At 39.0% G+C, this 12,312-nt stretch overlaps 1 protein-coding gene across 2 annotated transcripts in view; it reads right to left on the reverse strand.

Annotated features, from left to right (window-relative positions):
* The window catches only part of vps13b (vacuolar protein sorting 13 homolog B), a 324,831-nt gene that overhangs the window by 309,176 nt on the left and 3,343 nt on the right, over positions 1-12,312 (reverse strand). For both annotated transcript variants that reach the window (XM_088929247.1, XM_088929248.1), the window contains exon 3: positions 10,783-10,926. In XM_088929247.1, coding sequence (XP_088785373.1) covers positions 10,783-10,926 — 144 coding nt within the window. The remainder of the gene's footprint in view (positions 1-10,782; positions 10,927-12,312) is intronic.

Below are 12,312 nucleotides of genomic sequence, written 5' to 3' on the forward strand. Positions count from 1 at the left end.
TTAAAGTGAAGGACTAATTTTATTGAAAACAGCGGCTCAGACACGAAATGACAAAACAGAAGCGTAAAATAGACTAATCATGAGCCTATTAAAGCTGAACTAATGTAAAAGGCATTAAAAAAACAATGAAGGCTGTCAGCTGGACCCTGTCTGTAGAGTGCACTGTGCTGCATCTGTCTCGCTTAGAAGGCTATATGAAAATATACAACCCTGTGTTTTCTTAATATGGAGAATGAAGGACTGATCCCTTGCAAATGAACAGGAAGAACGCAGACAAATTCTAAAATAATTCTTCATTTGAGGTTCTGACAAGTCTAACAGAAAGACAGAAACAATGTTAACTGTATGCATCTGGGGAAATTGCTTGCTTTTAAGCTGGGGAACCCCCACACAATACTTTGGCCAGTACCGATGCTGAGCTCTGATCTTCATTAAAAAGCACGAGTATGCAAAAGTATGAGAATATTTTCAGAAGTTATTGGCTGGGATTATCCTGTACACAGTGTCCAATTACAACTCTCCAAAATCCGTTAATTCTTTTTTAATCTTATGTAGCAGGGTAAATACCAGGCTTATTTATCTATAAAATGCATGCAGAGCAGCAAAGAAAACAGAAGGAAAGATAGGATAACAGATTCAATCTTCATGCAAGTACTGCCTCACTGTTAAATAAGGCACTTGTCTGCAGTGCTAACAGTTTTTACTCAAATGAGCTTCTTAAACAGCTTAGGGCTCAAACAGGGAAGGTCATTTGTTTTTCCAGTTCTGTGCTTAAGTTACACTGCCTGATACACTGTATGATAAAATTAAGTGACTTTGCTGCATCCTGTCTATTGTAAAAAAAAATTGCATCTAAGAAACATTGCCCGACTGTCATATGATGTCTCTGACTGCAGCTGAAAAGCTGGTCAACACATTCATCTTCTCTAGAATTGATTACTGCAACATCCTACTCTGTGCTAACTTGAGCATGTTCAGAATCCAGCAACTAGAATCCTGAACAGGTCACTTGCAAGGGATCACATTACTCCTGTGCTGGAGTCCCTGCACTGGCTTCTTATCAGGTTTCGTGTCAAGTCCAAAATTCTCATGGTCACCTGTAATGTTCTCCAAAGCTTGGCAACAGAGTACCTGTCTGATTTATTATCTTCCTACTCCCCACCTCACAACCTCGTTCATCCGACTCTAGTCTTCTCTTTGTCTACACACAGTACTATGGGTGACAGGCCTTTTCATGCTTTGCCCCAGAGCTCTGGAATTTTGTCTTCAAGAGGATATCAGAGAGTCACCTTCCAAGTGAGCTTTCAAAACCAGACTCAAAACCTTCTTCTTCAGAAAGGCTCAATTGATGCCCGTGTCTTCCCCCTTGGCATCTTCTACAGCACTCAAAACCCTTGTTTTTTGTTTTACATTTTATCTCCTATTATTGTTTTTTGCTCTTACTGTAGCTGCTTTTAGAGATGCTATAATTCTCATCATCACCACCACCACCACGCATCACTGGATGGTGAAACCTCTTTGATGGAACTGAGTTTAGGGATTTAAACTTCAAGTAGAATTTTTTTTCCAGAGAACAACTAAAAAAAGCAACCTGAATAGAAAATGATATACATCAAAAATGTATTCTTAAAATTAAATTAGGAAGTCCATTATAACGACATACGGGTTCATTAAATTTAGATGTGTGTGTATATGAAATAACTAGGCTAGTGAAACTACATTTTAAAAAATAAGATGTTCTGGACTTGAAGGAATTATATGCATGGTTTACTGTCTAGAAGTTAAAGGGCATTCTAATTCACCAGGCAAATCCATTATTTATAAGGGGGGGACTGTAAGGGCACTAAAAATAGTTTGGAAGGAATCTATAAAGAAAGGCCCCTGAACTGAAGCCAAACCAACAAGTATTAAAGGAACCTCCCACAAGCATCCCGTGGCAAAGCATCAATCAGATACAACACATCAGGAGAAAATCCACGGGCTGCAGTAAAACTCCAGATCGCAGAGAGCCTCTTGCCAAAACCTGCAAGGCCTCTGCAGAAACTCCGGTCTTTGCCTCATTATAATATTGTATTTGAATGCAATCACTGTGGAACCACACTTGTGCGCCGAATTAATCCACGTCGCAAGTCTATAATCACACCTCTTCGAAAAACATCTGGCGCAGTTTAACTGTACATAAAAAATGTCCTCAGCCCTGCTAACTTGCAGCGTTGGTGATTAACTCTTTAATTAAGCAGCCGAAAAAACCCTGGTAGCATTTCACCGCTACGGTTGGCTAAATATAGAAGAAGGATTTCACAGACACCACAAGTCTAGAGAACAGATTACAGGAATTTCATTTCAGGTTTATTATTTTTCTGTAATTTAACAACAGAAGCCGTTCGGCTAGATGACAGTACCCTGTTGTGGGCTAGACAGTTTTTTATGTTTTATAGAAACCAAGAAGTGGTTCACTGAACAAACTGCCTGTGCGTTATACAAGGAATGCTGCAAACCTTCTTCTTCAATGTGTTATCCTTCACCACTTTTAACGCCCTGTATAATTGTCAGACAATAAAAAGGTCATGTCAGCATGGGTGTGGAATTCAGCTTTTATGCTTAATGTTTTTTCTTCCTTCAGAAATTGCCAAAAACCTTTTTAAAGAATTTCCACGGTTTATTATTGCCAATAAACCATTTACCTCTGTAAATCACACAATTTGTCACCACCGGGTGAATACAGGGGGTTATCTGAAGGAAGAGATGTTTACTAGGAAAAAGCAGTCGTTATTCTACCAGCCCTCACTCCCTCGCCCTCTCAAAAGAAAAGTCCAAACCAGTTCAATCAAAAGAAAGTGAAATTAAAAGATTGGAGAAGTCTGATTAAGGCTATTAATAATTCTGACTGTAAAGAGTCCCATACATATTTTCATGACAGTTAATAAACCATGCAAGATTAACTGTTGTCTTTTCATCTTTAAGCATTTCAAGTCGTTGTGCTTTACGATGGGTACAGATCAAACAATAGGGAATATTTAATACCATCATCAAACTGTGTGGGCAAAATAGTACTTGGCCCATGCATTTAATGAACTTTTTTAAGAGAAGTCATGTGCAGAAATTCAGAACTACCTTTTAACCCGATTAAGCCCATTATCTAAATTTACCAAGAATAAAGGCATGCCTTGCACATGCAGAGAATAAAATACTTGATTACAACTTGAAACTCAAACTAAACCCAAAACGTTTTTAATTCCTGTATGTTACCTGACAGATAAACATGGCCCAAGTAGGCCTTCATCTTCCCCGTCAACCAAACTGAAGTGTCAAAAACAGAAACCCTGGAAACCCTTCAGAAGAAGGCGCCCTTTGGAAAATAAAGGGACTATATTCTACCCAGAAGAAATCTATGTTCAGTTTTTGTCCAGAAAAGCAAGCATGCTTACAGTCAAGAATGCTTTTAGTTTTTGCTCCAAACTAAATAGTAAATACCTTGCAAAGTTCATCAACAGGTGTTATTTTTTCCATTCATGTGCAGTAACAATGTAATCTGTAGTAAATTTGTTTTAAATTGTTTCATAACAAAATGTCATTTTCATGAAATGCAACGTGGCATGCATTTAATCTGCAAGAGCCGATAGCAAAGAGTATTCTAAGTTATTTAAATATTGTAGAATTAAATAATGTATCGCAATGGACATTGGCTACAGAGTTAATTTTTATTGCCTTTGTACAGATTGTAATACTACTCCAATTACACATATACATTGTAATAACACTGTATAATAACAGTGTTCCTACTACAAATGAAAAGAAATAACATTCTGTAGTCTTACTATAGAAAACACAGGAAGATGCTTTGTTACAAGACACACTCTGGTATGCAAAATTAATGCAAAACATCTGACAGCATTTATTGAAAACAATAGCCATAAGCTAAAGTTCCCATTTCTAAGCAGCAAAACTCCTCATTACCTACCATTTGAGGCAATTACTCTGTCAGCGGGTTCTGTAATCTCAAACTAGAACCGAAAGTGTAAAGATTTCCAGTCTTACTCAAATTATAATGGTAGGGCTGTTTATTAACCAACAGGCACAGGGGGCGAAATTCTCTCAAGACTTTTATTCAAATGGATTTGTTTCCAAAAAGAACAAGAACAAGTTTTGTTATAACTTATAAGAGGTATCTAATTCAAAACAATTAAAAATAATGAACAAGCGAAGGACTACACTACGTTTTTATCGTAGCTTAACATCTAGGCTAAATCGCAAAGTAAAAAAGAGGATGCAGACATGTTTCAATAGTTTTAGTAGAGTTCTGATGTACAGTGAAATTCACAGATTACAGGGAGAAGAATAAGAAAGTATTTCCTTCAATGTTCATTACTGATTTAAATTACAGTAATGAAAATTCTATTACAGATGCCTCAGGTTCTCCTCAAGTTATTGTCACCACCAAATTCACCAAAGGTTTTTTCTGCCTTAAAAAACAGGAACCTACTAAAAATCATAAGAAATAAAATGTCAGTTTGTGCCAAATTCCCATCTCGCAGATCATTTTCCTGTTCTACATTACCACTTGTGAATTGAACTTACATGCAATGCACTTTAATGCACCTATACCATTTGCAGTGCTCTACACCTGCACTGGTATTATCTATTATCTGATATAATTGGAATGAATACAGACTTCCAATGATTCTAATGTAGCACACTGTGAACCAGACAAGCACACTTGCTTCTTGCCAGTGTAAAAATAAGGACAGGAATAAAACATTGTCAAAGAGTTCCTATTGCAAAAACACAAGAAGATATTTTGAAGTACAAAAAACTACCTTTACAAAGCAAAAAACAACAGTACTGCAAGATGATGTAGATCACATGAAAAGTCATTGTCCTTGGCTTTAGGTCTAACTGAGCTGGGAACTGGGAAGAACAGTAGGACTAACAGCATTCCCCTTCTAATGGAGAAGAAGTGGAGCTGCTCATTTAAATTCCTACAGCTATGACTTCTGCTGCAAGACTGGCATGGGTCCAAATTGTGTCTCTTGGGGTGCACATACCACCGAATAATTTGTCCAAATGTCATCTGCAATTTTCCAAAATCCTTTCTTGACCAAGAATCTCAAAAAACATCTGTAACAAATACTTGTTTTGAGAGTACATTACACTGGTGCCTTCTGACCTCAAGTTGTATGCAGCACAAAAAAAGCTAAAATTTCCATAAAGACGGAAATATGATCATTCCAGCAGTAGCCATCTGCATAGTATGATATTTACCATTAGTTCTGGACTGCTCAAGCTCATGTGTTACAAATCTATTGCTGCAGCCTGTATAATTAGCTGTAATTGACTTCTCCTGAAATGTGTTTCTTATGGGACATCTGGCCTTGAAACTTCCACCTTCTCATACAAGGCTGCACTTAGCTCTGTTTTCTATTTGGGAAACAGCATGGGTGGCACAGGTAGGACCCAGTTCTTCTGCACAAATAAATTCAGCAAAATTCTTTCACACTTCATTTCCAATAATAAAAAGTTTTTATCTAAACTAAATAAGAAAAATAATTCTCCTGCTGAAATAGTTTTCAGATTCCTGTCCTGACGGTACCCCAACTGTCAAAACGGAATCATTTTGCAAACTCAGAACTACTAGGCCCAGTTCCTGCGTGTGCTTGTCAAGTACTCAACTAGTCAAGGTTTGAACAATCACTGCCATTTGCCAGATGACCACTAAATAAAGGGAACTGTGTTTTGCTTTTCACTTTCAAAGAAAAATTTAACAAAAACATAAGTTTGATTCATGCAAAGCAGATATTCTCAGTAACTGACCGGTATTGGGCAAGGGATAATGCAGAGACTAAAACAATGTCACCAGAATAATAAAGGGATAACTACAATGGTTTGACAGCACACTTTAACCTATTATGACTATTCTCATTTGAAGTGTTTTAATTGGGTTTTTAGCATGAGACATTTTAAAATTGATCTGTAAAAATACTTAGCAGCCCTGCTTGGTTTTAGCATGTAACAGCAACAGCTTGCAAGATAATATAATACATTTCTACACCGGGGAAATAAGCAAAGCCACAAATTTCAAGTTGTTCTTGATGTCATTTCTGTCAAGGAGCACAACTGCATTGTCTGGGGGGTGAGCTGCAGAAAGCCCTGTCTGTCACAAGTTATCTTAATACCCTAAAGGAGGATGTATTAAACAAGATCAAGCACGTGGCTGAAAACACAATGTGCTGAAGGGGTCTTCAGCTTTCTCAGCCATGAAACCGTTCCATGGCAAAGGCCAGATGCACAGACATGGCGGTTTACATCTGAACAAGACCGATCTTCTTGGGGCAAAGAGCTACATATAAATTCAAGAAAACATTTAAATTTGAGTGAGGAGCAGGGGACTAAAAGAAAATTGGAAAGAAAGGGACTATTCCAAAACAGATCCCCAGGTAATTAAGAGCTTATCTCGTTAATGCTGAGAATATTAGGGACAAGAAAACAAGTTACGGCATTAACTTGTATTGAACAATGAAACTGGAGTCACGGTTAAAAGACAATGACATTAAAATATAAATTAACAGATACACAGCATTTCAGAAAGGCAGGAAAGATAAAGAGGTGGAGATCCAACATTATACAATGTAAAAAAGCATAAAGGCACAGGGACCGCAGCTTGAATCAAAGTTCCCAGAATCCTACATAAGTCAGAATTTAATAATAGACTAATTCCAAATACAAACTATACCGCAGTCTTACAAACCAGGAACTGTAAAGAAAATAGGCAGTTATCATTGGAGACGCTGATTTTTCTCATATGTTGGGGAAAAAAAAAATCACTACAGAGGTCCACTACTGGAACTAAAATGGCAGGCATGAACAAGAAACATCAAATGATTCAGAAAGAACAGCAGCCACTTTAAGAAAAAATACTTACAAGCAAAGATATAATCTTACTATATTATTTATTTATGAACAACCTGCATTGTGATCAAATCTTTTTACGGAAGATATCCAGGGGGTAATTCTTACAAACACAGCTGGAAACGGTTAACTTTATCAGCTGTTTGGCAAGTACAGTTCTTCGCAAGTCAAGAGACAGACTAGAAGAAAGGTGTACAAAAACAACAATATCAAGACAGAGCACCATCATGAACCCATATTGACCCTTTCAGAGGCAATTCTGATTTGGGGGTGTTGAGTCATAACCCCACACATAGCTGCTTTACACTACTGCCACCTCAGCAAAGCCCAAATGTCTGAACCTGTGGTTCCTCTTTTACTGAGCCAAATAATTACTGCAATAACACATTACCAGCAGGACAAAACTAACTGTTCTTGAAAAATCGTCTTCACCTTCCTTCTCTTTCCCCAGCTGATCAGTACCATACTAAACAATGGAACCCCCCACTGATTAGGGATATTAGATGTTTTTTTTATTTTAAGTCCATTGAGATAAGTAACTGTTCTTGAAAAATCGTCTTCACCTTCCTTCTCTTTCCCCAGCTGATCCCCAAATGGACAACGGATAAGTCCATTGAGAACAAATTCTATTTCAAAGGGATGACCCGGAGACGCAGTTACACAGTGGGGCATTTACTGCAGTACAACACATTGCTCAATGATACAACAGCAGCTTTCCACCCAGAATACAAACCAGCCACCCTCTGGTTTGAAATTCAGAGTCCTAGCTGAAATCCACACCGCTGGCACTCAGAAAATTAAACTGGCACACTGCAGTTAACATGGGGAAAACAAATTAAAAACAAGCTATTATTGTTATCATAAAAACCTATAACTGTTATTCACATATTTACATATTTTTACATTTAAATGTCACGCATTTTAAAATATCCAATCCAATGTAACTGAGGTGCCAGATATGATTTAAGTTAGGTTAGGTCCTAGAAAAATAAAGCTTAATTTTCAAAGGACATTCAAAGAGTTCAGACTGTGGCTTTTGTAATATGTACTTTGGATCAAATATTACTTACTTCAAAAAGTAAAGCACTTCCCAAGTCCCAAGAAATTAAAGAGGATTTTCTTGCTTCTCACTTGCGAAAGTCAAGGACTTGCTATGTTTCACTTTCCAGATCTAAATGCTCTCTACTTTGTGTCCGCTCACATGGAAAACCACTGCACTATCAAGTGCTCTCTCACACTGCGGAGTCTTCATCTGACCCAGAAGAAGGCATGCTAAGGGGTATCCAATGCAAAATCAAAGTGAATGAGTTATCTAAATGAGGTACTAAAATACAAATAAACATTGGGAGAAGAACCTTTTTTTTCTCACCTCTCTTAGTACCTGCCTTTCGACCATATGATAACACTGTTGTGTATTCAGCAGTGTGATGCACTACCAACTGAGAAACAATGTCAACTATGGAGTGCAATCATGCAAGAGATGAATGTGATTAGCGTGCTTCCAATGAACCAAAGCTGGTCATCCATGCAATGGCTCACATTCAAGCACCAAAAGTTGTTAATTAATTTTCTCAAAAGCAGAAGTACTGATTCGACCTTTGTGATGGATCCCAGCAGCGTATATGAAAGCGGTCTGTATTTTGCAGGGAAATTAAAAGCGCATTTGCTAATGTTTAATTCTGGTAGCATGAATGACGGCACGCTTTTATCCCCGAGATCCCAAATGTGCTCTTCATTGGGAGCCTCCTTTAAAGCCGACGCCAAAGTCATTTTTTTCCCTGCTTTTGAAAATGCAGATCAAAATAAGAGGCACTATAGAGATGCATTACATCAGCCTGTAACAAAGAGGCATTGATTTATTTGCTTTTGGTCTCTTTGTTTTGTTTTCCTATTTTGTTAAAAATATTAAAGACCGAATTTATCAACAGCTGTTCTCCAAAACGCACTATGCACCATACTGGAGGAAGTGTAGAGGCACCCAATGTTGAACAATAGAACAAAAAACAACTCTGAAGTACCCTAAAGTAATAGCTTACAAATTATTAAACTATAATACTGTGATGATTTTTTATATCAATTTATTAGCCATATACAATATCTTGCATTAGGAATTTGTCTTTTCGCATACCCCAGCTTGCTCTCCATTACCAACACAGGCAGGGAGAGAGAAGTTTGGGGTCAGAGCACAGGGTCAGCCATTTATGCAGCACCCCTGGAGCAGCTGGGGTTAAGGGCCTTGCTCAGGGGCCCAACGGAGTAGGATTCCTCTGTCGGCCGCGGGATTTGAACCGGCAACCTTCCAGCCACAGTCGCTGATCCTTAGCCACAGAGCCACCGCAATGCCTATGATCTCCCCAATATTTTCCAATAAGAATAAAGCGATGAGTGCGTGTTGTGCACTATTTTCTGGACCTGGGGTACCGTCTTCATGGAGTTTGTATGTTCTCCCCAAGTGTGCATGGGCTTCCTCTAACAGTCGAAAGACATACTGGTAGATTGATTGGCTTCTGCAAATACTGGCCCTGGTGTGAGTGTATGCATTTTACAAAGACTCGTGTTTTAAACACTTCGTTCATTACACATATTCAAGTGAAATAATTTCAAGCGAATCCGAGTTGCAGTTTCTTTAAAACGGCAAGCTGCATTTCTAGATGAAGCAGTCAGTTTAGATTAACCGATTAACTCAGGCTACACTTAGTGTAACATGGCAAATAATGGGTCCACAAACAGCAGAAGTGTCCCTGCAAGTATAACATTACACCCCCCTGCACTAGGATGTACTTGGATATTGGTGCAGAGTGACACACTGGACACTGGACACTGGACACTGGACACTGGACACTGGACACTGGACACTGGACACTGGACACTTCAAGCATTTTCCAGCCTTTTCTCTACTCATTCATACTTGTTTCTCACTAACGGCTCTTACCAGGTTACTTTGAATGACTACAGGTGGGAAATGACAAAGTATCACACTTTCCCCACAATAAGCACGTCTTTGCACTTGCAGATACATTTCAGGAAACGCCATTTCAGGACAAAACAAAGTGTGTGCTGAAGAAGACAAACTATGGCAAAAACTAATATTTCCAATCAGCAAGGCAACTAACCTGTTAATGTATATTGCACATATTGAAAAATGCACATTCCATTCATGCCAGATGGGCAAAAATGTCTTAATTTTTTATGAAAAACAATTCCAGTAAGTAGTCTATGTGGAGCAACACAGTTTTTTTACATATTATACATTTCTATTCAACAAGAGACTGTAGAGAAAAAGTAGTTTATGTAGAAGTAGAATATTGACCCGAAAGTCAATAGATATTAATCCAAAACTGTAGATCATGTCAATACGGATAAGCTAACAATTGCCTCGTTATCATTTTGTGACACTCTCCTCTATTGCTATAACAGCTGGCAAATAAATTCAATTTTACATCAATTATACCTTTATAATGGCACGAAATTTTAAAACAAGAAAAATTATGAAAAACCACACTGTGTCAATCCTAAAGCCTTTTGGTCCTCACAGTGACCACACTGACATTCATCATGAAAAGTAGGCCTGTGAATTAAAAATTGATTACAAATACTTAAGATGACCAAATTATGGAAACAGAGTAACACGTTGTATATATTTGCTTTTCAAAAGACTTGGAATGCTGCAATTATTCACTCATATGCTGCCTTATTTATAGTAAGATTAATCTAAACAGGATACTGTGGTGCAGGGCTGAGCAGTGATGAGATGCAGTCAGAAGAGGTACATTAAGGACACGAGGCTGTAAAAGAAAAGCTGAACCCAAAATAATGAAAAGCCTAGCCAGCTCCAAGTGAAGTTCTCGGCTCCGAATAGCTTGTAGCGTGTCTTACCTGCACGCCATCCTTCAGTTTTAAGATGCACTCCATGGTGTTGATGGTGATGACCACCGGCTCGGATCCTAGTTTGGTCCATGGCACGTGAATGCGCAGCTCATGAATGTGTCCGCTCAGGAAAGTGAAAGGCAGCTTCAGCTCCTGCAGCAGGACAAGCAAAAGTGGTATCAAACTTTGGCTAACGGAGGGGCAGGGGGTTAGCTCACGCAGCTGCAACCTGTCTCAGAGCTGCCTGAAGCATCCATCATGACGCCTCATGATGGAAAGTCTTCAAGTGAGAAGGGAAGTCTCATGCCGTTAGGACTACGCAATGACCAGGGAGGAGAACTCACTTGGGACAACAGGCACACCAGTCTAGGAGCGAGACAAGTCAAGCCAATATCTCCCTTTGTTTTTTTTTCCCCAACCTTATGTTTGTGCCAGGATCACAGTCAAAATCCAAATCAAGTGACAGTTGTGCAGTCTTATTTTCTTCTAATAATAATGTGTAACAATTTGGACTCTCGCTGCCGTCATTCCCAGCCGTTGGAGGGCGATGTGTGACTTTAGGATTCCAGAAGCTGGTGAAGACAATGCAGTACACGCCTTCAGAATTTGGAAGCAAAACGAGGACGAGGAGGACACAAGCAGAAACTACACAAGTCCAATTAAAACCGCGAACTGGAGGCAGGTCTTCGCACGAAGCATGATGGGGGCACGGAAGACGTTGCCCCGCTCGGTCATGGAAGCCAATATCCTGACGCTGTTCAAGAAATGGCTGGAGGAGATCCTTGGATCAATTAACTGGGAACTACCAAACGCGCTCAATACGCCAAATTGGCCTCCTCTTATTAATGCTGTCATGCAGGACCGTCACTGTGCCCGGCAGTGGAACCCTGGCTGGGGATGAACAGCGTGCGGCATTCCTGTTCTTGCATGAACTCTTGCGGCAAGCTCAATCCTGTACAATCACTTAGGTAAAGGGAGAGAATAAAGCGTAAAAAAAGCATTTAAAGAGGAGAAGCTCTTCTCTTTCACTTTCTTCACTTCTTCAAAAGTGAAGAAGCGCAATGTCGAGATCGGGTACTTCACTGCCCCTTTTACCTACTTTAAGCAATAAGGTACCAGTGTTACTGCAGATGAAATTGTGTTGGGTTTTTTTACAAGTCGATCACTGGATCTCTGGGGAATTTGCCAACATTTATTGTGTGGGGTCTCTTAACCAATGTTCTCAGTATTTTATTACATAATAACAGCTCTTGGACCAGAAGTAGCTTTTGTTTTTCATTTGAGGATGTAGGATGTCCTCATACAAAGTGCCTCCATGGTGGTCCAAGCAGACTGTGGCTTTTAATTCCTCCAGTCTTTCAAAACCAAATGCATTCTCACCTCAAACAGAGCCCCGCCATACTGTGAAATGCATCATAATGTTAAAAACAAATGTGCCCCATTCATTTTTCATTTTTCTGTCTTTTATAAAAAAAGACTATAAAACTTGGGGTAACTTCACAGCAGACACTAAAGTAAAATTTATAATGTGTTTTTGAG

Source organism: Atractosteus spatula, chromosome 12 (genome assembly GCF_055471065.1).
Source record: "Atractosteus spatula isolate fAtrSpa1 chromosome 12, fAtrSpa1.hap1, whole genome shotgun sequence".
NCBI classification, from domain to species: Eukaryota; Metazoa; Chordata; class Actinopteri; order Semionotiformes; family Lepisosteidae; genus Atractosteus; species Atractosteus spatula.